The 25,403-nt window shown below is 43.9% G+C and overlaps 1 protein-coding gene across 1 annotated transcript; it reads left to right on the top strand.

Annotated features, from left to right (window-relative positions):
• The first annotated feature begins 7,056 nt into the window (after nt 1–7,056).
• LOC120519298 (gastrula zinc finger protein XlCGF26.1-like) lies at nt 7,057–24,760 on the top strand. The gene is made up of 2 exons (XM_039742423.1): nt 7,057–7,487; nt 22,962–24,760. Exon 2 carries the CDS (start codon nt 23,263–23,265, stop codon nt 24,511–24,513), a length of 1,251 nt encoding a protein of 416 aa, XP_039598357.1. The 5' UTR covers nt 7,057–7,487; nt 22,962–23,262; the 3' UTR covers nt 24,514–24,760.
• The last annotated feature ends 643 nt before the right edge of the window (nt 24,761–25,403 follow it).

Below are 25,403 nucleotides of genomic sequence, written 5' to 3'. Positions count from 1 at the left end.
TAAAGGAAGCAGTGGAGGAAGTGAAGCATCCGGAATGTGCGTGTTTGGGAAGAGCGGCCGTTTAGGGCTTGTGTGCCAATAGTCCTGCGTTTCTATAGTAACGCGCAGGGCAGACGTGCCCGTTGATGCACTGGCGTGACGTGGTGAGGCGGTGGGTGACGCTGCTGTCCCTCCACCACTCCTGGAGATGACTGTCACCTGCGGTCCACGTGTTGGAGTGGCCTGCTGGTGTCCCAGTCTGCTCCCACCTACTAAACTTACCTCGATCGGCCCACTGGGAGTCTGTCTGTCTGTGTGTGTGTGTGTGTGTGTGTGTGTGTCCGTGCCCTGCGGCAGACTGGCATCTCAGGCAGTGATTCCCCTACAAATCTGTGATTACTGTGGGGTTGATAGTGATGGGCATGTAAAAAGTATTTTTCTTACCACCCCAAAAGAAAGGCACACACATTTGTCATTGAATTACAGATATAAGTCGTCAGCAGACCCTGACAAAATGAGACTTTTATATATCCAGTGTACAATAAAGACGCGCACACTTCAAATGTGACTGGCTGGCGTGTGAAGGAGAGCTCGCTGTCACCTCGCTGTTCTGTTTAGGCTCAGTCTTGAATTTCATGACTTAATGGCGTAGCCGTCACTGATCTGAACTCTGCTGACACGCGCAGTTGTGTTCTGTCCTTCCTGTTAGTTTGGAATGGGAGTCACGGCTACAAAAATATTTTGAGGTCATCTGATCGTTCATCTGACCATTCATCTGAATGCACTGTAACTGTTCTTCATGTGTATCCTCCTTTCATTTGTCATCTTCCTGTTTTAAAGATTTCTACAATGTGTCTTAGTATCGAAATATGAACTCTAAACCTTCATGGTGTGCTGCAGTGGACACTGAATTTATGATTTGTTGTCAACCTTTAACTCGGCTTGTTGCTTCTCATACTCATGTGAATGTGTCCTGTGATGTTAGAAAAGTATTCATCTTTCATATTTGTGCATTTCTCATATAAAAGGTCAGATTAGTTCTTTGTGTGTGTGTGAGGCGAGTGAGTTTGTCCCCAAGTGCCAGCTAGACTTGTCCCCAGAAGCAGCGAGAAGTGAAGCAAAGTGACGCCTTTTGTGGGCGAGCTGAACAGATTACGACACTCGGGCTCTTAAGGCCACCCGGGCTCCTTCTTCAGGTAGAAAGTGGAGTTACTGTACCTGCGTTTACATACACACTAGAAAAGAAACCGGATTCTGACACCTTTATGTGGGACATCTTTAGTGTCAAATATGAACAGGCCTCTCCAACTTAAGATTCATTCAGCAAGGGAGGACCTCCGTGTCCCATCAAGAACGTCTTCTCCACCTGGACAGTCAGCAGAAGGTCAACATCTGAGATACAATGGGTTACGTTTTTCTTTTTGTTTTTCCAGTTGTAACTCAGTCTCAGTGGCCGGATTTGAACCCACAGCTCCAGGGTTTGAAGTCCAAAGCCTTAACCAGTAGGAATAAATATCAGTTCAATGTTTGTTTAGAAATCCTGACACAGACGACTTGTAATCTTTATAAACGTTCATTATTTACACTTTGGTCTCCATTAAATCCATTTTAAACATCCATCCATCATCCAACCCGTTATATTTTAATTACAGGGTCACGAGGGTCTGCTGGAGCCAATCCCAGCCAGCACAAGGCAGGAAACAAACCCCGGGCAGGGTGCCAGCCCACCGCAGGGCACACACACCCACACCGTTAGGATCGCCAATCCACCTAAACCTGCATGTCTGTGGACTGTGGGAGGAAACCCAAGCAGACACGGGGAGGACCAGGGAAGAGAACCTTTAAGGGTCTCCTAACTGCGAGGCAGCAGCGCTACCCACTGCGCCACCGAGCTGCCCTTCATTTTAAACAAATAATTCAAAATAGTCACTTTGGTGCCCACCTCTTGGCCATCCCAAATTTTAGGTGTAAAACTTTTAAACGTTTTTGCTCTGATACTTTGGATTCCCTGCTATTGATGAGACTTCAGTAATTTTTCCTGTGTTGATGACTCAAAATGTTGCTTTGTATATTTTGGTAAATGTCCCTAGGTTTATGTTTGGGGGGTTTACATATGGGTGCTGCTGTTAGTAAAGGGTCTGCCTTTGGGGATTGGTGGAAAAACTGCTTGATGGTGTAGCAGACGCCCATATTCGTTAATCAGGCTCAGTTAACTGGCATGGGGTGATCACCTTGGCATGTCTGCTCTGCATTTCTTCCAGGGTTAATGTCAGTCCAATACCAGCGTCCTCCTTGTACTCTCGGCACTTAAATCTTGAAGTTCGTCTCTCAGCAACAACAATAAAAATTGTTTGATTATACGAGTGCATCTCCTGAGGCTGCAGGTTTTTCTTCCAAGCAGATTTCTAATCGGCGATAACACCTGATGGCACGGAGCTCATTTAATTAGCTGCGATTTTTAAAATTTTATTTGACATTCAGAAAAGCACAGCAGAATGATTTTTACATTTATAAGACATTTAGAAATCGTTTAATTTAAATGCTTAACTCTTTTGTGTTGATTTCGTTCTATGTTGCCGTTTCTCTGGGCAGTTTTTCCCCTTTGTTGTATCTTAATAATGACAATTAAAAACGAGCAGAGCAGACACGCTGGCAAACAACGCTGAATAGTCGAAGGCTGCAACTCCTTTAGCGTCAGACCCACTGATTAGTAAATAATGGATTAGATAGACAGAGTGAAAGGCGCTATATAATAGATAGATAGATACTTCATACGTTATTCACAAACTCCAGCAGCAGCATACTGATAAAGAACAATATTAAATTAAAGAGTGATAACAATGCAGGTATAACAGACAATAACTTTGTATAATGTTAACGTTTACCACCAATTTTGGAATTGAAGAGTCGCATAGTGTGGGGTCTCCTCAGTCTGTCATTGGAGCAGGATGGTGACAGCAGTCTGTCGCTGAAGCTGCTCCTCTGTCTGGAGATGATCCTGTTCAGTGGATTCTCCATGATTGACAGGAGTCTGCTCAGCGCCCGTCACTCTGCCACGGATGTCAAACTGTCCAGCTCCGTGCCTACAATAGAGCCTGTCTTCCTCACCAGTTTGTCCAGGCGTGAGGCGTCCCTCTTCTTTATGCTGCCTCCCCAGCACACCACTGCGTAGAAGAGGCGCCATAACTGTCTGGTAGAACATCTGCAGCATCTTATTGCAGATGTTGAAGGACGCCAGTCTTCTAATGAAGTATAGTCGGCTCTGTCCTCTCTTACACAGATCATCAGTATTGACAGTCCAGTCCAGTTTATCATCCAGCTGCACTCCCAGGTATTTATAGGTCTGCACCGTCTGCACAGTCACCTCTGATGATCATGGGGTCCATGAGGGTCCTGGTCCTCCTAAAATCCACCACCAGCTCCTTGGTTTTGCTGGTGTTCAGTTGTAAGTGGTTTGAGTCGCACCATTTAACAAAGTCCTTGATTAGGTTCCTGTACTCCTCCTCCTGCCCACTCCTGATGCAGCCCACCATAGCAGTGTCGTCAGTGAACTTTTGCACATGGCAGGACTCCGAGTTGTATTGGAAGTCCGATGTATGTTGGCTGAACAGGACCAGAGAAAGTCCAGTCCCCTGCGGTGCTCCTGTGCTGCTGACCACAATGTCAGACCTGCAGTTCCCAAGACGCACATACTGAGGTCTGTCTGTAAGATAGTCCACGATCCATGGCACCAGGTGTGAATCTACTGCCATCTCTGTCAGCTTGTCCCTAAGGAGCAGAGGTTGGATGGTGTTGAAGGTGCTAGAGAAGTCCAGAAACAGAATTCTTACAGCACCACTGCCTCTGTCCAAGTGGGAGAGGGATCGATGTAGCATATAGATGATTAATTAAATTATTATTAAATTGTTAAATTATTAGGATTAATTAAACAATTAGAGCACAGAATGAAATTCAAGATGAAAATGCTGTTAAAAAGAAACAATACATTATTCCCATATAACTGCTTGGTACATTTTAATGTTTTTTTTTTTTTTTCAAACTTCGTTTTCTAATTTCTTTATTGTTCCCAAAACGCAGAACTTGTGAAATATCAGTTCACTTAATGAGCCCAGGAGTCCAATTAAAAACAGAAGCTGGTTGGGACAAAAACTCACAGCCCCAGGGGTCCCCAGGAAGCTCCGCTGTGTGCCGTGTGTGTCTCTCCAGATCTTTCACACTCTCCGGTCCACACCTGTGGAATTTTCGCCATGCAATGGGGTTTTGGTCGGGAAACTTTGATGGCAGTGGCAGAACGTTGGTTTTGTGGTCACTGGACTGCTTTTGAGTTGATCTTGAGGCGTACTTTGGGTTATTATCCTGCTAGAAAGATCCATCCATGGCCCAATTCAAGCTTCTGATTTTTATTTTTTTTTTTAATCTAATGATGTTCGATGGATTCCGTGATACTGTGTATCCTAACACGTTGTCCAGGGCTTTTGGCAGATGAACAGGCGCACAACTTCAACAATCCACCACCATATTTCAGAGTGGGCACGCGGTATTCTTGTGTATGTCTATCATTCCCTCAACGCCACACCTCCATCTTTGTCTCATTTGACCATAGAGCTCAGCCGTCTAGAAGGTTCCAGTAACGCCTGGCAGACTGTGCCCGTCTGTATCCTTTTCATTTTCTGGCTATGCTTCCAAGTGACTTGTGGTTGTGTAGGTGACGTCTTATCAAAGGGACTTTTTAGAGACTTTCTGACCCCAAGGCCCAACTGATGTCTCCAACTGTGAATCTTGGAGATCCTTTGGCCGCTTAAACCATCCTCCTCGGTGAAGGCAGGGTCGACGTTGACACACATCCTTAACATTTCTAGTTCTTTTAAATGTCCTAATGATTGCTATGATGGTGGAAATCTACTGTACATTTTCAACCATTAACTTGTTTACTTACAGCTGTGTATTTCCTCCACAACATTTTGTCACATCATTATTGTGTTCTTGGATGTCTGCCATTCAGATGGATGACAAAGGAAGTTAAGAAAGGTCTGACTGCTGACGTCCCCTCATATTTATACCCCCGTGAAACAGGAAGTACTCGCTGACTGCTCCGTTACAGTCGACTCTGTTTAAGTGCACGGCCTGTGGACGAGATCACCCGTGTGCTTAATAGGAGTGCAACATGTCAGTCCTGAAAGTTGACCATTCAGTTAGCACACCAACTAGCCCAGTCAAACGCAGTAAGATAGACTACGGTGAAGGACAGAGTGGAGACACAGATAATACGTACATTCACATTAACTGTTCAGATACACATGTGCTGTACCTGCACGTCTTCAGCCTCTCCTATTCTTTTTTGATTTTCTGTTTTGCAATATCGATTCCTTATTCTTGTAAATTCGAGAAATCTGGCTAGGATGAACGCTATAATGTTTAGCAAACAGAGACCTGACTCTCCTCGTTGTCAAGTCTGTTTAAGACATCAACACGTTCAGCCAGAGACAACGATGACGAAGTCTACAATGTAGTCAAAAGTGACGACAGCTAACTTATCTGTCCCCCCTGGCCATTGAACCTTACTCTTATTCGATGTTAATGTTGATTTATTTTGTTTTATAATTATGTATTTCATTTTTCTATTCTTTAATATGTAAAGCACTTTGAGCTACTGTTTGTATGAAAATGTGCTATAGAAATAAATGTTGTTGTTATCGCTGATCCGTAATGTCATTTGTTGCTAACAGACTTTTGTTTAATGCGTTAGGAGTTCTGAGACGACATTTACACGTCCATAAGAACACGCTGCTCAACTGGCTACAGTGTTCACCCAGTAACTGCACTGTAAAGTGTCAGACTCCATTACAGTAGCGGGATTGGACATCAGCACCTGAACGATCCGCCTTCAGCCGGTCACCTTACATCGTCGCACACCGATTGCGTCGTTTGAGCGTGTCAGTCGATATCGTTGTTTGACTAGTAGATGTGAAGAGGCCGTGCAGTTAACCGGAGTGAATTTGGCTGGAGAGAATAGCAATGGCATCAATGATGTACGTGTGCTTATCGTTCGTGTGCTTATCCGCATGGCTTTATACAAAGTCACGTGCAGCTAAGTGGAGTCCACTGTATTCCTGCTCGCTCCGATATGCCCATACACCTTTACCAGTTATAAACTGGACTGTGTGCTGAACACCCAGTGAGGGTTTTAGGGTGTAAGACTTTGATGAGCAGCAAGTCCAGATGTACAGCCTTGTGTTGTTTTTTTTTTCTCCCACGTCGTCCACATGACCACCATGGCGAGTTCTGTCTGCGTTTTCTTGTATTTTCTGAGAATGGACAGGAAGTGAACCAAAGCAGAAACTGGCTCGGTTACAGAACCCCATCACACATCTCCTCACGTAGACCAAAGCTGATTGCACTTTTACTGCGATTTTCAAACAGGCCCCAATAACTGCCCTTCTCAAGAAGCAGCCCACATTTCACCCATCGGAAGTACTTAATTACTGACCCATCTCTATCCTCTCCTTTAAAGTGTCACCTCAAAAACAAGTCTCTTTCATTGTTCTGTAGAGCCTTCATCTTGATCCCAGTAAGTCAGGCTTCAAGAGCGGCCATTCCACTGAGACGGCTCTGCTCACTGTGGTTGGATGGAGCTACCAACGTGTCATCTGTCCTCCTTTAGAACATCAGAACACTCTGGACAAGAACAGGCCATTCAGCCCCACAAAGCTCACCAGTCCTCTCCACTTATTTCTTCTAAAATAACATCAAGTCGAGTTTTGAAAGTCTTACTGTCTGCCACACGACTTGGTCGCTTGTTCCAAGTGTCTAACGTTCTTTGTGTAAAGAAAAACTTCCTAATGTTTGAGTGAAATTTCCCCTTCACAAGTTTCCGTGTCCCCTTGTTCTTGATGGACTCATTTTAAAGTCACCGTCTTGATCCAGAGTGTGACAGTTTAGTGACTCCAGTGTGTCCAACTACAATTACAGTAACTGAGGAGAAGGATGAGCAGCAGCCAGAAGATGAAGCTGCATTGTGTTCAGGTCTCTTTGGGTTCATCTTTAATTGAATGTAATCCTTTTGTTTCCACAGAGGGGAAGACGCGGCCCTACCTTCTCTTGTAACCGTTAGATAGACGTGATGGAGGAGACGTGCCAGATGGACATGAGTGCCATGGAGCAAAGGACTGTATGTGTTAAGGAGAAGGAGGACAGTGAATGGGAGTATGCCCACCCTGAAGACCAGCGTCCTTGCATTAAGGAGGAGGATTATGGACATTGGACAGTGGGCATTAAGGAAGAGAGTGACCTGAAGGTTGTTATCATTGACATGGAAAAATATAAAAGCACACACTGGATCAAGGAAGAAAACCAGCAGTTGGGGGCCACCTTTCAGTCTGAAGGTCAAGATGGAGGTGGGCCAGGATTTGTCTCCACTCAGAGTAGAAACTGTGCTTTCCTGGACCATCCTGTCCGCGTCAAGTCTGACATTTGCTCTCAGCCGTCATCTGCAGATCACTTTGGAGAAGGTAAGTAAGGCACTTAAAGGAAACGCCGAGAGGGCTACAGAAAGTCGTCAGACTCGCTGGGACAGGGCGTTATGGGCAAAAAAAAACAACTTGTGGACAATTCAGGATTTATTTAATTATTTTAACATAGAAATCACTTTCACTTGTTCTTGAGGGAAAATAAAACAGAAAGTGAGAAGGTTGACCTCATTTTACAAACTGAAATACAACCGAGTCCTTGTAGGGATTTCAAAAAGTTACATTTTTCTTTTTACCTTCTCGTTTACAAAGTGTAAGGAAATACTGGAATCGTCCAAAGATTCGATGTCGAGATTTTGAAGATTTAGACTTAGTCTGAAAATACCGTTTTGGAATTGCGTCTGTGTGTGTGTGTGTGTGTGTGAACACGATAACCCGAGGACGCTTTCACTTCGGCCAACCAAATTTTGCATACGAGTCTTGGGTACAAAACGTCCATTTCTAGCAACTTTTGGGCTCTTTCTGCTAAACAGAAGTGGTGCTTTACCTTTTATTCGTGCAGCTGCAGAGATTGATGTATTCAACTTTACTTTTATAATAATTGTTCAATATTAGTGATGCACCGATAGGGAAATTCTGGGCGATACTGATGGCTGATATTTGTTTTTTTATTTACTTCAGGTTTGAATGTTTTAGTTGTGCTGAAAATGTGTTGTGCATTATCAACGAAAAGCAGTAGCATGTGAGACACAGATGAACTTATTTTTATTAACTTGCTGACTTTTACGCTCTTCTTTGCTATCGATAAAGGCAACCAGTACTTCTGTAGGGGAAAAAGAGCAAAATATGGCCTTTCTCTATAGAAAACTAGGGGGCTTCGCACACCCACCCCCGGGTTTGGTTTACTGGATATACAATTTAAAGAGATTGTTAGTTTCATGGGAATTGTTACATGTGCATTATTTTCACTTTTATTTTAAAACTTTTGTAAAACTAATACTTTATTTCCGGTCCCAGGCGTGGTTACATCTTTCTCGCCAGACGTATAACGCGGCTCGCGTTGTCAAGGGGGTCGGCGGCAGCTTAACACATGCTAAGGAGATGCCGTCTGATCATCTGCTGTCTTTCTGCTGCTGTCGCACTGCCTGTTCTGCTTGTCTCACTACCCGTTGATCATTTCAAAGCCTGTCCAGCAGCTCCCCTTTTTCCACTTTGCATCTCTGCGGCTCGCGTTGTCAAGGGGGGTGGCAGCTGAATGCATGCTAAGGAGATGCCGTCTGATCATCTGCTGTCTTTCTGCTGCTGGCGAGCTGCCTGTTCTGCTTGTCGCATGTCGTCGTTTTAAGAGCTGAGAGCACATGAAGCGTGTCTGCCAACAGCAATCCAACAACTGCTAGGTTAGATGTCCGTGGACTTGTTTTAAATGACGGCTCACTGTCTGGTCTCGCGTGACGTTGTAAAAACAATATTCGTCCTTTATTTCCAGCCCTGGGTGTGGTTACATCTCTTTCTCGCCAGACGATATACGCTGCTCGCGTTGTCAAGGGGGGCGGTGGCTTAACGCATACTAAGGAGGTGCCATCGGATCATCTGCTGTCTTCTGCTGCTGTCGCGCTGCTATCAGTGTTCCCTGCTGTACTCCACCCTCCCTCAATCGGACCGAACAGTCACTTAAAACCAAAAAGGCCTCAACCTGGCTTGGACGCTACAATACTTTTGAATTTCCCTGCTTTCGTATTCTTTACCTTTCTCTGCGTGTGTATCGCACCATCGTTTGTCTGAGCCTTTGGAATTGCACTGCTTTCATAATCTCTTCTCTGCCTTTTTCTCGTCTGAGTCTCTTTTCTCCGTGCTGCTCTCTCTTCTTTGCTTAGTCACTGACGTTTCATCAGAACGTATCGTCCTTAGACGTTTTACATGTGCTGAGTGCTCTTATTTGATATTGTTTGTGTCTCTCAGGGGTTTTTAAGCGTCTTCTGAGAACTTCCGAGAAGATCACGTCTCGTTGCCCCGCTTTTCCTTTCCAGGATTTTCTTTTTATAATAGAGAGAAATACTGCCAGTCATGTACAAAAATCTGCTTCACATACACAGTCTGGGTAGTCTGGGTAACTTGAGCACATCAAGACAGCATGGCATTACAGAATATTTTCATTGGGTATCGTAATAAAAAAGTGAACGCATATACTTTGTGCCATAATCAGATATAGATTACTTGACGTAAAACTGAAATGAAAGGCACAGTGAGGCCAGTAACCCTGGGCTTTAGTCGGCTCCTTTAAAAGCACAAATATTCGGTTTTTCTTAACAAAGACGTCTCTCTGCCTTTTCTCCAGGAAGTCCGTTTCTCTTTTCATTGCCTATATTTGACACAGCTGACAAAAGGCGTTCACTGTCCACACCGGTACACGGTGCCGATAGGCAGGTACTTGATCGCTGCCTTGGCCAAGGTTGGGAAGTGGGCCGCGTAGCTTTTCCATTATTGGAGGGTGCAGGTATTTCTGGAGATTGGGGGCTCACTGAGAGAGTTATTCAGCTGAAAGAAATAAACGTTTACCTGTATTATAATAAAAAATAAGAAAATTATTATTAGGTTGACCAGATATGTGGTAAAGAAGAACAGGACAACCGCCTGTACCGACCACCGCCATTAATAAAATCTGGTGACGTTGGGTGATATAAAGGGCATTCTGTCCTTTAAGAGGTGCAGCACAAGCTGTTCGGCAGGGCGACGCTTTGTAACGCAGGTGTGCCCTGAAATATTGAGAGACTGCCGTATACTTGAGGCTGATTTAGTGTTAAAGTAACGCTGACATTAAAGTTGGAGTAGATGTTAATATTTTACAGTTTAGACACAGGAGACTCGTCTTTCACGAGGCACAAAACTTGATGCTGCATTCTAGCGTTTGGGTGAACCTGTCCCTCCTTTTTAAGTGCCCACTAAATTAAATTCATCCGCTATTTTTCCACAGCGACACGACTAAAATAGAAAAAACCCCAAACTGCGCCACTGCAGTAACAGTTTTGTAGGCAATCTGGCAAATTAAACTTTAAAAACCTGATGAAAAAGGTGAGGTGGCGCTGTTAACGTGTTCCTATTTTCTCAGCTAATGTTTGCGGAGCAGCCTGTCCCAGCAAGCCACCTCTCAGTGCCGGCTGTGACTTTCCAAGGACACAATACAATACAATACAATACAATTTATTATTGTGTAGCCCAAAATCACACAAGAAGTGCCGCGGTGGGCTTTAACAGACCCTGCCTCTTGACAGCCCACCAGCCTGGACTCTCTGAGAAGACGAGGAAAAACTTCCAAAAAAACCTTTTTAGGGAAAAATGGAAGAAACTTCAGGAAAGGCAGTTCAAAGAGAGACCCCTCACCAGGGGCCTCATGTATAACGCGTGCGTAGAACTCGCACTCTAACATGGCGTAAGCACAAAAGCCGAAATGTGCTTACGCACAGAAAAATCCAGATGCAGGAATCTGTGTGTACTCCAACTTCCACGTTCTTCCGCTCCATAAATCCCGATCAGCGTGAAAACTAACGCCGTGCACGCATTATGTAACACCCCAAATCCTCCCAGAATTACGCCTCTTTGAATATGCAAATCAATATAAATCGCCCTTAAGCGCAGCCTTCTGTGAAAAGACAATGGGAAAAGCACGGGGAAAATATAAGAATTTCAGCGAATACCAAGTGGAGGCAAAGGAAAAACATACTATTTGTTCAAATAAACCGAGGAATAATCAACAAAATGAAGTTGATCGAGTGACATAGCGTGTTGGAGAAACTTGAAAGCTCACATCCACAAAATCGCACAGTGCCGGAAATAAAAAAGAAGTCACATATCAAAGTCGCCGTGGAAAGAAGAGTTGTAAGCCCACTGTCTGAGTGTCATATGAAAGTTTATTAGGGCACAGAGAAAAAAGGCACGGTGGGGAAAAAGCACGAAATGTCAACTTCAATCTCGACATTTCCACTTTAATCACGTAGTTTATTTTGTCATTTAGTAGAACATCATAAACTTCATCTTAAAATCGTTTAATTAACCAGTTTCTCAAATCACATCGTAATTAAAGTAGCACGTTAAATGCTTTGTTTTGTATTTGATCTTCTACTTGTATGTGATCTATGTGTGTAAATCACTACTTGCTTCTTAAACCGGCTCTCTTCCTCCAACTGGACACAGAGTCCATGACATTCGTGATATTACAGCTCTCTGAATAACTGAAATACTGAGATGTATACGTGATGTCATTTTCATGATGATAGGAGCTAAAGCACGTTATTAAACATGTGTTTCATGAGCCTCGTGCTCATGACAAGCATTATCTTTTGTCGAAATTTGTCGCCATGCGTTTTTAGCTGTGTTGTTATTTTCTCTTTCTGTTTTATATTCAACTAGCAGAATACCCGCTTACGCGGAGAAGTAGTGTTTTAAAGAAGGTACGAAAAAGAAAAGGAAAAATTTTAAAAATAACGTAACATGATTGTTAATGTAATTGTTTTGTCATTGATATGAGTGTTGTTCTCATATCTATCTATATATATATATCTCTATCTATCTATATATATATATATATATATATATATATACCAGCAGCAGAGAAGTAGTGTGTTAAAGAAGTTAAGAAAAAGAAAAGGAAACATTTTAAAAATAATGTAACATGATTGTCAAAGTAATTGTTTTGTGTATTTGGCGGCAGCGTCACAAAGTTGTTTTCGTCTAGCTGCATCAGAAAATGTACCACGACGTCTGACACGCCTCCTTTTTACTGTTTTATCACAGCTTGGATTGCTGCTGATGTATGTGTGTGTGTGTGTGTATATATATATATATATATATATATATATACACACATACATACATATATATACATACACATATACTTGTGTGTATAGCTTTGGTCACTGAGTGCAAGGGAAAAATAATAAAATATAGTCTATAAGTTATTAAACAGTAAAACATTAACGTTTTAAGAAGTACAGGTACATTGAGCACTACTGGAGTGGTTTCAGGTAAACTACATTTTAAAGACTGTGTAACACAACAGGTAAGTAACTAACAGCAGCTAAAATGTATATGGATCATCTCTCGGTAGTAGATCCCTTTTGAAAGGCGCTACGACGGCTGTGGTATAGAAATTACATTTTCTATGTGAGCGTTCAAATTTGTGCCTCTGGTAATGTGCCTTACCGGCATTTAAAGAAAATTAGTTTTGTGTCCTCTGCAGTGTTAAGAGAAAGGCTTTGGTTTGGGATAAAAGGAAAAAGGTGTAAAGAAAGGAAAGTTGCCTTTTTCTTTTATATAGTATAGAGAGATGTGTTCGCTGGCGTTATGATGCCTTTTGGGGACAGTCGCGGTGGGTCTTGTGTAGACTGGTGAGGCGTCCCGCCATTAATCGGCTGTGATGGCACTGTCAGTCCTCCACTCGTGTGCGTGTCTTCATAATCCGAGCTGAGGACCTCATAATCGTATACGTGCAAAGAAAGTGTGAATCGCCTTAATATTATTTTGCCGCGGTGTAGAAAAGGGGTCCGTGTTTGCACTTGTCTGGGCTATAGCTCAGGGGAGGATGAAAAAAATTAAAAGTGCTCACTTTGACTTAAGGCAGAAGCGCAGTCAGCGTCTCAAAGGCCGGCACAGCTATGCACGCGCGCTGGCTGCTCGACTTTTGCTGGGCAGGAGACCCAGTTTTGCACACACATTCATGATATCAAAAGTCTCAGCGCTCTTTGGAGGTCATTCATATATTATATATATAGCAAAATACCCGCCCTCGCAGCGAGAAGTAGTGTGTTAAAGAAGTAATGAAAAGAAAAGGAAACATTTTAATAATAGCGTAACATGATTGACATTGTCATGAGTGTTGCTGTCATATATATGCCTGCCTAAATAAGTCACCTCGCTTGCTCTTACTTTATTTACCGTTCATTTAATCATGGCTAGTGGCAAAAATTATAAAATGGAAGGAGGATGGCTTTACCAAAACAATTATTGATGGCGAATCGATTATTCATAAAGCTTGAATTGGTGATCTGTTTTTCTGTGTTAACCTCATATTTTTCATACTTCTTCTCAAACTAAGGTGGTGCGAGGGTAAAATGAATCGGGATGCGCTGATCAAAGTAATCGGTGTACCAGGAAATCATGCATTGACAAAAGCTCCCTTTGCTTGTAATGCAAAGTGTGATTAAATGCATTATTTTTAAGCGTTATGGAGCACATGCATCGAAGCTTCTCAGCTGTGCTTGTGCTAAGAAAAGGAAAGATTTTAAAAATAACGTAACACGATTGTCAATGTAACCTTTTGTAAGTAGTGCCTGGAGGATTCAGTGTGGAGAAACTCTAGAGACAGCGTGTGTATTAACTTGTGGATTTTTCTGTGAGTATTTGGTGGCAGTGTGACGGTTGCTTGGAAGACGGCATTAGCTGAGCTCAGCTCAGAGCGAAATGAGATGAATGGGAGGGAGATGATGGCGTGACTCCCCACCGCCTTAACTGTCAATCCCCACAAACACAGTCTCTCGAATTTGCATAAGCACACCCCTTCACCTACAATTTTAACTTAGTTACAAAGTGATCAAAACTCGTTTATATCCTGCGTCCTCTCATTAAACTTGTATCCCGCATTACCTGTGGGCATGTGAAGCGCCAGCGGTAGCCTGTCTATGAACTTAATTTAAAGTTTAGGTTTACACCTTGCTTTCTTTCGAGGTAGCAGCACTCATGAATATGGTAGTATATGTCACTCGCTTCGCTTCTTATTGTTTAGCTGCCTTCTCAATTATATAATGCATGTTTTCTTAAGCGCTTTTGGAGGTCTTCCTGGTTTTCTACGCACTGCGTTGACAGTCAGTTCACGTGATTACGTGAGAGGCGTGATGATGTCACACGAAACTCCGCCCCGTCATTCCAGCTCAACTCCATTACAGTTAATGGAGAAAATACCTTCCAGTTATGACCATTAGGCGAGAATTTCAAATGAAACCTGCCCAACTTTTGTAAGTAAGCTGTAAGGAATGAGCCTGCCAAATTTCAGCCTTCTACCTACACGGGAAGTTGGAGAATTAGTGATGAGTGAGTGAGTGAGTGAGTGAGTGAGGGCTTTGCCTTTTATTAGTATAGATATATATTGGCGTGGCCGTCACTACAGTCAGTGCTTTTCTCTCCCCAAGTAACCGATCGCCACACAATCAGCTCTGTAATAGACGTTAAGCCATCTGTAAGCTTAGCGCCGATTCTTCAAAACGTTTAAAGAACATTGAAATATCTTCGTAGTACATGTTTAATTATTCTATCCTTCACGACACTCCCAGTGAAGAATATAGATTATCTAAATGAAGTTAACGTTTTACCTGTATAATATAATAAACATATTTTGCTGCATTTCACCTTAAAAATGATATCGTCATCATATGTAAATACGCGCTTTATAAAGTGGCTCAGGTTGTGCGATATTATAACTGTAGTGCAAGTTTACAGTGAGGTGATTGTATTTTTAACTCCCAACAGTTCTACAAGGAGCAATTGATTGTGTGCATTTAAAGTTCTTGGGATTAAACTGTTTGTGAACCGCGAGGTCCGTACAGGAAAGGCTTTGAAGCGTTTTGCGTGGCTGAGCCAGCGTGTCCATGAAGCTGTATACCGATAATTCTCTTTCCGATCAGCTGCTGCTGTGATTCACACTCAGATACAGTGACATAAATACTCCGAGTGGTGCAGTGAGAGTAATATGGAAAAAGATGATCCGCTGTGGCAACTCCTAACAAGAGGAGCTGGAAGAAGAAGAAGAAGTGAGAGTAACAACGCTAAAGCAGTTATGGTATTTGGAATACTATGGCTGTTCCCTGGACCATTATATTGTTACGAGTTAATTACAATCAGATGCATTACACTAATAAACAATATGCGGTTAGTTTCTGTGTATTTATAAAGCCACGTCAGGATAATAATGAGTAACCACACAGTAACAGTACCACTGCTTTGACGCTGGGTGCCGCCAGTCTGCTAAACCGAGCGGAGAACTTGCGTACGACAAGGCATGAGGTACCGTGGAAAAGTGCGTGGCTTTACGCCAAGTGTAGGTTTTATACATCGCGATTTGAACGTGGAAAAGTTCTTACGCAACATTTCTGTGCGTACGCACCGTTTATACATGAGGCCCCAGGTAGGGTGGGCGTGCAGTGGGTGTCAAAAAGAAAATGGGGGTCAACACAACACAACACAACACAATACACAGAGCAGAACAAATCCTCAATACAATATACAAATAAACATTTTACAAGTACGGAGCAGAATTTAACAGGAGATGATATCCCATAATATGATTTGGATTTGTTTAGAGTCCTGGAGACCTCGGCCATCAAGCTGCCTCCCTGGATACTGATTGGACATTAGGAAGCTGCAGTGGATGGCTTGGTTATTTTTTTTTGTAATTAAATCTGTCACATTTTGAATTCTGGACGTCTGATAATCCTAATTAGCAGGCCCGGTTCTGCCGGGCGTTAAAAGGGTGCATTCATGAAGGCGGCCGAACGCAGAGGATGGCCGGCCGCCCTCAACACAACGCAGGCTCGGCGCGGGGCTCGTCTTTCCCCGTCGAATGTCGGTAAGTTGCTTCAAATAAAAACAGGCGAGTCACAGCACGTGAATTGTGGCAGCTCAAGTGCGCAGCACATCAATCAAACGTTTTTATAGTGTTAATCGGAATTTTACTGATGAGTTCATTAAACTTGTCACCGACTTGTTAAACGTGTAAGTCAAGTTTTCTTCTACCTACAAAGAAATTTTATTAAATTTTTTTGACATTAAGGAAATTGTGAAATTTTTTTTTTATTTTAAATACACTGGTTTAGAAAACGAGTGGAGGTGTCATAGGGTGAGGGGGCGGCTGAAATTAACGGCGCAATGGCGGCTTCGCCTCTAGAACCGGGCCTGCTAATTAGTATGATTATTGTGAATAATTTTATGATTCTGTTATTTTAGCTCCGCAGCAGTTGAATGTGGTTTTGTAGTCGCATGTGAATTTTCTTGAAGAATTTCTTCATACGTCTCCAGCAATGAAGCAGCAACATCTCTCCAGTGCAAATCTTTGTCTCTTGTGGTTTGCTGTTGCTCTTTGCAGTTCCTTCACCAGCTGACTTCTCGGTGCTTCTTGCGCTTGCTTTTTGGTATCTCGGTCACTAAATTGATGTTTGTGCCGTGGATCAAAGCCAGTAGATTGATAGTATAGTGGCTCGGAGAAATGCCCCACTGAAGCGTTTTGTGACACGTCTCCAGAAGTGATCTGTCTTGTCACACTCGCTAAGCAGACTTTTACGCACTTTGACAGACGGAATCACATCTGCAATTATAAATGAATGTGCGCTGATGTCGGCACGTCCTGCTGAAGCCTTCTTACTGGGGTACCAAAGTCTGTTTGTGTTTCTCTCAGCTGCCTGCTTAAAATGAGTAAGACTTCGCCTCCCGATGGCAGAACAGTCGGAGATGCTTCTCTGGCTCAATACGCCTTCATTTACAGCGAGCTACAAAGTGCGAGCCTTGCACCTTAAACTTTTAATGCCACTTTCTTCCATTGCGTGTGCCATTCTGCGAGCGCTGCCACGAAGCACAACGTGCACATCACTTGTTGAAACGTTCCACTTTGTTAACGTGGACTCGAAAGCTTGTGCAATGAGAGTTGCAGAATGAGAACCCTTTTTGCCTCAACATTTTCATCAATCCAGTGTGCCATTAGACTCCACATACAAGGGGCTGACCTCTGAGCACCACATATCATCTGTAGTGAAGCTAATGCTGGTGACATCGCGAATATGAGCAGCAATCACATCTTATAATGCAGGCAGTGAGACATCCGCAAAGTATCCCCATCTTGGAAGAATGAGAAGGTCCAGAGGTTCTGAATGATGCAGTAGCTGGCGAAATCCCTCGTCCCCATCTAAGGAAAAAGGTTGGTCAGTAGGTTGGTCAGTAGTTTGTCAGTAGGTTGGTCAGTAGGTTGGTCAGTAGTGATGCCTTTAGCTCTGGTGCTGCCTTGAGGAGATGTCTTCACGTGCTGAAGGGTTTGCTGTATGAGGCTAGCGTCTGGTTTTGGTTTCTTTAGTTGCTGAACATTCCGTTTATAATTCGTGACGTTGGCTCTTCAGATGGATAATTGAATTTGTGACATTGAAAGACTGAATTCTAAAGTCTCCTCACATTAACTCATTTTTGCAGGCAGAGCAGATGGCAACTATGTTGTCTTCATTCATCACAGAAAAATCTGACCACACGGCTGACACGTTGCTTTACTAACGACATCGGCCAATGAGTGAAGAACGTGCGTGGAGCTCCTGTCAGCAACACGAGGAGAGCGTATGGGGCTTTGCTTACACGCATGTCTTTCTGCAGCTTAATGTCTGCCTCACCGAACAATGAAACCAACATTTGATGATTTAGTGAACTGACAATGTTGATAAGTCCAATGATGATCAGTAGGCAGTACTGGTTTAAATCTGACCGATTTCGATGTCGTCATTTTTAATGAACGTCGGCCCATAACGATAGAGTTTCCGATATGTCGTGCATCTGTTTCTATTCAGTATGATGTTATTCATTTGATTTGATTTGATTTGATTTGTCATTAATGGCCCTTTAATGCACGTAATATAAAAACAGAATCCTTGTCTTGCGGTTTACACCTCAAATATCCATCCCCATATCTGAGGACACGAGAAAGTCGAGGGGAGAGCACTGCTGATTTTTTTCCACAAGAAAAGGTTCAAAATGTGAAAACTTTATAGACATTTCTGTCCTTTTTTGCTTTTGCAATTTCTTTCTTTCTTCTTTATTTTTACACTTTCAGCCCTCATTCTTCATCCCTGTGGCCTCTTTGTTCTTTTCATTTCACTTATGGGGGCCTTTTCCTTAAACTCTGCCCTCACTTTTCATTACAGCCCCCTCTGCTCTTCCCTGTACAACAGACGCGCCTCCCACAATCCCACGGGTCAGATTTCTTTATCACGTAAACGAAGATCTCTGTTTAAATGTAACTAAGTGTACGGTTCTCCAGTTTTCCAAGGCAACACCTTTTGCGCCAAATTAATCAGGTAGTTGGACTTTTTCATTTTCCCGCGTATTCCCTCCCTGATGTGCCTGATGGTCGCTGCTGGCTTCTTTTAGTTATGTTAATGTTGGGAATGAGTCTGGAGTGGCATTCAGCAACATCTCAAAACCTGTGTGGACCCGTCAGCCGCCTGAGGTGCAGAGTGGCACACAGGATTGTTACTGACGTTATCAAAATGCTTGCCATAATGTTTTGTTTTTTCTTCGGCTGGCTGAGCCACTCTCATGAAACTGAAGACGTTACAGTCGTGATGTTAGATGATGTGAGTTTGTGGAGACAACAAGCAAGTAGACTTTCACAAAGACTGGCGTTGTCTCTGATCTTGTTTGCTGTCTACTAATGAGATGCTAACAGAAGGTTAGATTTGGCTCCCTCTAAGGGCCCACGGGTGTCCTGGCCACCATAACTGGCACAAGGGAGACATGCCATAGATAAAACTCCCTGCTGCCTGCCAATGGTATAGGGATTGTGGTGCACCAGGAGGAACCATCATAGGGTCTGACAGTGGGTCCAAGGATTTCATCCTGATATCTAATGGCAATCAAGGTGTCGTTGTCTAGCCTGTAGGGGTCTGTACATCCCTCCATGGATATGCCACCCCAGATATACCATCACTGACCCACCACCACACGGGTCATGCTGAACGATGTCACAGGCAGCATAACGTTGTCCACGGCTTCTCCAGACCCTTTCACGTCTGTCACATGTGCTCAGGGTGAACCTGCTCTCATTTGTGAAAAGGGCGCCAGTTCTGGTATGGCAAACGCCAGTCGAACATCCACGGTGCCCACTAGTGGACATTGTCAGTCCCTCAGGCCCCCCCCCATGAAGTCTGTTTCTGATGGTTTGGTCAGAGACGTTCACACCAGTGGCCTGCCTGCCTGCCTGCTGGAGGTCATTTTGTAGGCTCTGTCAGTGCTCATCCTGTTCCTTCAGTCAGTCCTGCTGATGGGTTAAGGACCTTCTACGAGTGGCCTTGTCCAGCTGTCCTTGAGGAACTGCCTGTCTGTCTCCTGGAATCTCCTCCATGCCCTTGAGGCTGTGCTGTGTGACACAGCAAACCTTCTACTAATAGGAGACACTTATTGATGTGCCTGCCATCCTGGAGAAGTTGGACTGCCTGTGCCAGCTCTGTAGGGTCCAGGTATGGCCTCATGCCACCAGTAGTGACGCTGACCGTAGCCAAATGCAAAAACAAGTGACAAAACAGATGAGGAGGGAAAAATGTCAGTGGCCTCCTCCACCAGTTAAACCATTCATTCCTGTTTTGGGGGTCGTCTCACTGTGGCCCCTCTAGTGCACCAAAGCAGCTGACATTGATGAAGAAGCCCCCCAGCTACTTCACTGGCCACATGAATAGCCCACAAGTGTCATTGACCTGCTGATGTTATACTCGGCCCTTTCATTTTTTTTTGAGCAGTTTATTAAATGAAAACCCAACACAAAACAGCAGCAGTCAGACAAACCTCTCCTCTCCCGTACGGTGACACAGGTGTAACACAACAATGAACACTCACACCAGTACAGTCCAATACAGCAAAGTGGATGAAATGGTTTGGTGTGAAGATGACAATCATGAGAATGGCTTTCGCAGTAAATGAGTGAAACGGTCCTACCGGTAGTCCTGAGCGGCGAGGGGGGAGACTTGCAGGAGCGCTCTGTCTGAAGTCACATGACAATGAATCCACCATTAGAGACACGACAGGCAGGCACGCACGAGACAGTCCGTTTATCCTAACGTGAAACAATCCAGGGTGCAATTGACTTTTCATACGACATGTTGGATGGGATACACAAAACACCGATCTCCAGTGACTCTGCCAGGCCCCCTGTTTCAACTTTCCTGCTGGCCTCTTTCGTCCCCAGCAGCCCCTACTTCCGTTTCAGTTGTCCTATGCAGGTAATCCCCCTTGGGCTGCTGGGAAGTGGAGTTCTTCCCACAGCAGTATTGCTAGAGGTTTGTGAGCATCCATTGCCCATCTGAGGTCCCTTCCATTGTGGGTTGCAGGCTTGGTCTGTGCTTTGGCTCCTTGTTCTTCTGCATAACTCGGTGGAACTTCACCTTCAGGTCACAGGCAGAGGAGCGGACGGACATTCTACTACGGAGATCTTCTACTAAAGTGCACCTTCAATAATGGTAAATATTCTGAAAGACGCCCACACCAGCATCCCCTGCTTCACTGTAGGTCTGATGATCTTTCAGTTGAGTGGCAGACAGCATGGGCCTTACGTTGTTCAAAAGGTTTAAATCTCGTCTGTCATTGTCCCTAAAGGCTTGGGTGGCATTCGGGCATTTCTTTACATTGATGTTTCTCTTGAATATACAGTGGTGTGAAAAACTATTTGCCCCCTTCCTGATTTCTTATTCTTTTGCATGTTTGTCACACAAAATGTTTCTGATCATCAAACACATTTAACCATTAGTCAAATATAACACAAGTAAACACAAAATGCAGTTTTTAAATGATGGTTTTTATTATTTAGGGAGAAAAAACAATCCAAACCTACATGGCCCTGTGTGAAAAAGTAATTGCCCCCTGAACCTAATAACTGCTTGGGCCACCCTTAGCAGCAATAACTGCAGTCAAGCGTTTGTGATAACTTGCAATGAGTCTCTTACAGCGCTCTGGAGGAATTTTGGCCCACTCATCTTTGCAGAATTGTTGTAATTCAGCTTTATTTGAGGGTTTTCTAGCATGAACGCCTTTTTAAGGTCATGCAGGTCATAGCATCTCAATTGGATTCAGGTCAGGACTTTGACTAGGCCACTCCAAAGTCTTCATTTGGTTTTTCTTCAGCCATTCAGAGGTGGATTTGCTGGTGTGTTTTGAGTCATTGTCCTGTTGCAGCACCCAAGATCGCTTCAGCTTGAGTTGACGAACAGATGGCCGGACATTCTCCTTCAGGATTTTTGGTAGACAGTAGAATTCATGGTTCCATCTATCACAGCAAGCCTTCCAGGTCCTGAAGCAGCAAAACAACCCCAGACCATCACACTACCACCACCATATTTTACTGTTGGTATGATGTTCTTTTTCTGAAATGCTGTGTTCCTTTTACGCCAGATGTAGCGGGACATTTGCCTTCCAAAAGTTCAACTTTTGTCTCATCAGTCCACAAGGTATTTTCCCAAAAGTCTTGGCAATCATTGAGATGTTTCTTAGCAAAATTGAGACGAGCCCTAATGTTCTTTTTGCTTAACAGTGGTTTGCGTCTTGGAAATCTGCCATGCAGGCCGTTTTTGCCCAGTCTCTGACCTTAATTGAGGCAAGTGAGGCCTGCAGTTCTTTAGACGCTGTCCTGGGGTCTTTTGTGACCTCTCGGATGAGTCGTCTCTGCGCTCTTGGGGTAATTTTGGTCGGCCGGCCACTCCTGGGAAGGTTCACCACTGTTCCATGTTTTTGCCATTTGTGGATAATGGCTCTCACTGTGGTTCACTGGAGTCCCAAAGCTTTAGAAATGGCTTTATAACCTTTACCAGACTGATAGATCTCAATGACTTCTGTTCTCATTTGTTCCTGAATTTCTTTGGACCTTGGCATGATGTCTAGCTTTTGAGGTGCTTTTGGTCTACTTCTCTGTGTCAGGCAGCTCCTATTGAAGTGATTTCTTGATTGAAACAGGTGTGGCAGTAATCAGGAAATTGAACTCACGTGTGAAACACCACAGTTAGGTGATTTGTGAACAAGGGGGCAATTACTTTTTCACACAGGGCCATGTAGGTTTGGATTTTTTTCTCCCTAAATAATAAAACCATCATTTAAAAACTGCATTTTGTGTTTACTTGTGTTATATTTGACTAATGGTTAAATGTGTTTGATGATCAGAAACATTTTGTGTGACAAACATGCAAAAGAATAAGAAATCAGGAAGGGGGCAAATAGTTTTTCACACCACTGTAGTGCCTGTCTGTCTGTCTATTATATAGTGCCTTTCACTATCTATCTATCTATTATTTATAGTGCCTTTCACTATCTATCTATCTATTATTTATAGTGCCTTTCACTATCTATCTATTTATAGTGCCTTTCATTGTCTATCTATCTATTATATAGTGCCTTTCACTATCTATCTGTCTATCTAGCAGGTTTTATACATTTTTTTTTTCTTGGTCGTGCACATAACTGTATTTTCTCACTGGAATCCACACCCAGTTTTCTTCCTCTAGTATTGCATTTTCTCTAAAGGTCTGAGGCCTTTCATTGCCTCAAATATGCACAAACAAAAGGTGATGAGGAAGGGGCACAGACTTTTTCACAACACCAAGTGAGTAAAAGGAGAGTTTGAGGTAGGCTGTGTCAGTTGGGTTTACTTAACTGGAGTAAGCTGGCCGCCCGGTCAGGTTTCTTTGTCAGCTTCACGCTGTTTCATTTTATTATTGTTCTCCTCCTCTTTATGTCTTCCTGCAGATACCCTGGACATTCCCAGTTTTTCCCTTCAGCCAACACCACATGATGAAAGTATGAAGTGGACGTTGGGACCAGAAAGTTTGACACCAGAGTCTCTGCAGTTTAGTGCTCTGCCTGCTGTGAAGCGAAGACGGAGACTTGCAATTAATGGTCAACAACAGAAACACAATACAAACTCAGAGGGTGCGAATGTCCGCAAAGGGCAAAGGAAAGGTACAAAAAGAAAGCCTAAAGGGAAAGGCAAAGGCAGTCAGTCTGCCCGTAAGGCTCAAAAGCCCTATATGTGTTCAGAGTGTGGAAAATGCTTTTTAAAAAGGACCGTCTGGAGGCCCATTGCACACGATTTCATACTGGAGAGAAGCCATATTGTTGTTCTGAATGTGGTAAGCAGTTCACTTGCAAGAGCCAATTTCAAACACATTCTCGAACTCACACCGGAGAGAAGCCGTATGGCTGTACTGAATGTGGGAAGCGTTTCAATATCAAGGGCCATCTTCACAGGCACTCTCGCGTTCACACCGGGGAGAAGCCGTATTGCTGTGGTGTGTGTGGGAAACGATTCTCTGACAGGCGCACTTTGGAAAGTCATTCTACAGCTCACACGGGAGAGAAGCCGTATGCCTGTACCGAATGTGGAAAACGATTCTCTTACAGATGCAGTCTTCAGAAACACTCTTTGATTCACAGCGGCGAGAAACCATATTGCTGTTTTGAATGTGGGAAAAGCTTCTCGGTCAAGGGTCAACTGCAGACACACTCTCGAGTTCACACTGGAGAGAAGCCATTTTGCTGTACTGAATGTGGCAAGCGATTTGCTGAGAAGCGCAGTCTTATCGATCACTCTACAACTCACACTGGAGAGAAGCCGTACTGTTGTCCTGAATGTGGCAAAAGATTCTCCCACCGAGGCAGCCTTCAGAGTCACTCGACAGCTCACACCACAGAGACACCGTACTGCTGCGCAGAATGTGGTAAAAAGTTCAAAAAAACGAGCATCCTAAAGAGCCACGCGAGGATCCATACTTCAGAAACGCCCTACGGCTGCTCTGAATGTGGGAAGAAATTCTCCCAAACGAGCGACCTGCGGAGACACTCTGCGATTCACCTTGGCGAGAAGTCGCACAGCTGTTCAGAATGTGGCAAAAAGTTCTTTTTCAAGAGCAGCCTTCAGACCCACCTAAAGGTTCACACCGGAGAGGACCTCTATTTCTGCTCCGAATGTGGGAAACAATTCACACTTAAGAGCCAGCTGGACATCCACACAAGGGTTCATACTCGTGGGAAACTGTACGGCTGTTCTGACTGTGGTAAAAGGTTCTCACGACAGGGCGAGCTGCGGAGACACTCCTCAGTTCACACCGGAGAGAACCGCTTTGGCTGCACTGAATGTGGCAAACATTTCTATCGGCAAAGCAGCCTTCAGAAGCATTCCCTACTTCACACCGGAGAGAAGCCATACTGCTGTTCTGAATGTAACAAACGATACTCGCGAATGAACCAGCTTGAGGCCCACAAGAGAACCCATGCCAGAGAGAAGTCCTCAGACCCCTAAGACGTCAGAGCTGTGCAATAAAAGAACAAAACGCCAGAAAACGGCATCAGAGCAAAATCACCAGACTGGTGCCAGTGGGAGCCACAGGTTCACTCGGAAGAATTGTCCTGATAACCGGCCAGAGGACTCGGTAATACTGAGGACAATGCTGGTCCTGCGAGGAGCCCACACAGCAATTTGAAGCGAACAGAAAGACAAGAAGATGCCACAATTAACAAGCGAGGTTCACTCCTGTGGTGAGCTGAAACACCAATGAAGAAAAAACGACGAGGACCAAAAAATGAAGCTGGTTGGCGGAGACCAAAGGAGGCGACGCTACGGTGCTGCATTCGGATTTTAGGCGCTTTTATTTTTTCTAATTTTTTTCGATATGAAGATCGGTCGTGTATTCATTTTCCATTTTTTGATTGTTTTGAATGTTTTGTTTATTTTTCACAGCACGGCTCTGGGCCGGCAGCGTGATGGCACTTGTGGTGGTGTCTTACGTCACTTACTCGGTATTGGCTCGCGCAGTGTCTGCTCCGCCCAGCTCGGCTCCCGTGCTCGACATGCTGCCAATCGTTTAACTGTTTTGTTTGAGACATTTGGTATTCCTGCTCGCTCAACTTCGGACCCTTCACTTGAGGATTCTCTTGCTTTCTCCTTATGTCATCTCCTGATACTCACAGTAATCCCTGCGCCCATACAGTTGTGTGAAAAGTAAGTACACCCCATGAAATGTCATTTTGTTTTGTAGCACATGTGGACGTATCGAGATTTGATCTTCGTTTAACACACGCGTGTCCGACTCCAGTCCTGGGGGCCGCGGTGGCTGCAGGTTTTCCTTCCTGCTACTTTCTTCATCAGTGACCGCTTTCTGCTCTTAATTGACTTCTTTCTGTCCTTTCATT

Source organism: Polypterus senegalus, unplaced genomic scaffold (genome assembly GCF_016835505.1).
Source record: "Polypterus senegalus isolate Bchr_013 unplaced genomic scaffold, ASM1683550v1 scaffold_3207, whole genome shotgun sequence".
Classification (NCBI taxonomy): Eukaryota; Metazoa; Chordata; class Cladistia; order Polypteriformes; family Polypteridae; genus Polypterus; species Polypterus senegalus.
The sequence above is the reverse complement of the archived record's forward strand: the minus strand, read 5'-3'. Positions and strand labels throughout refer to the sequence as shown.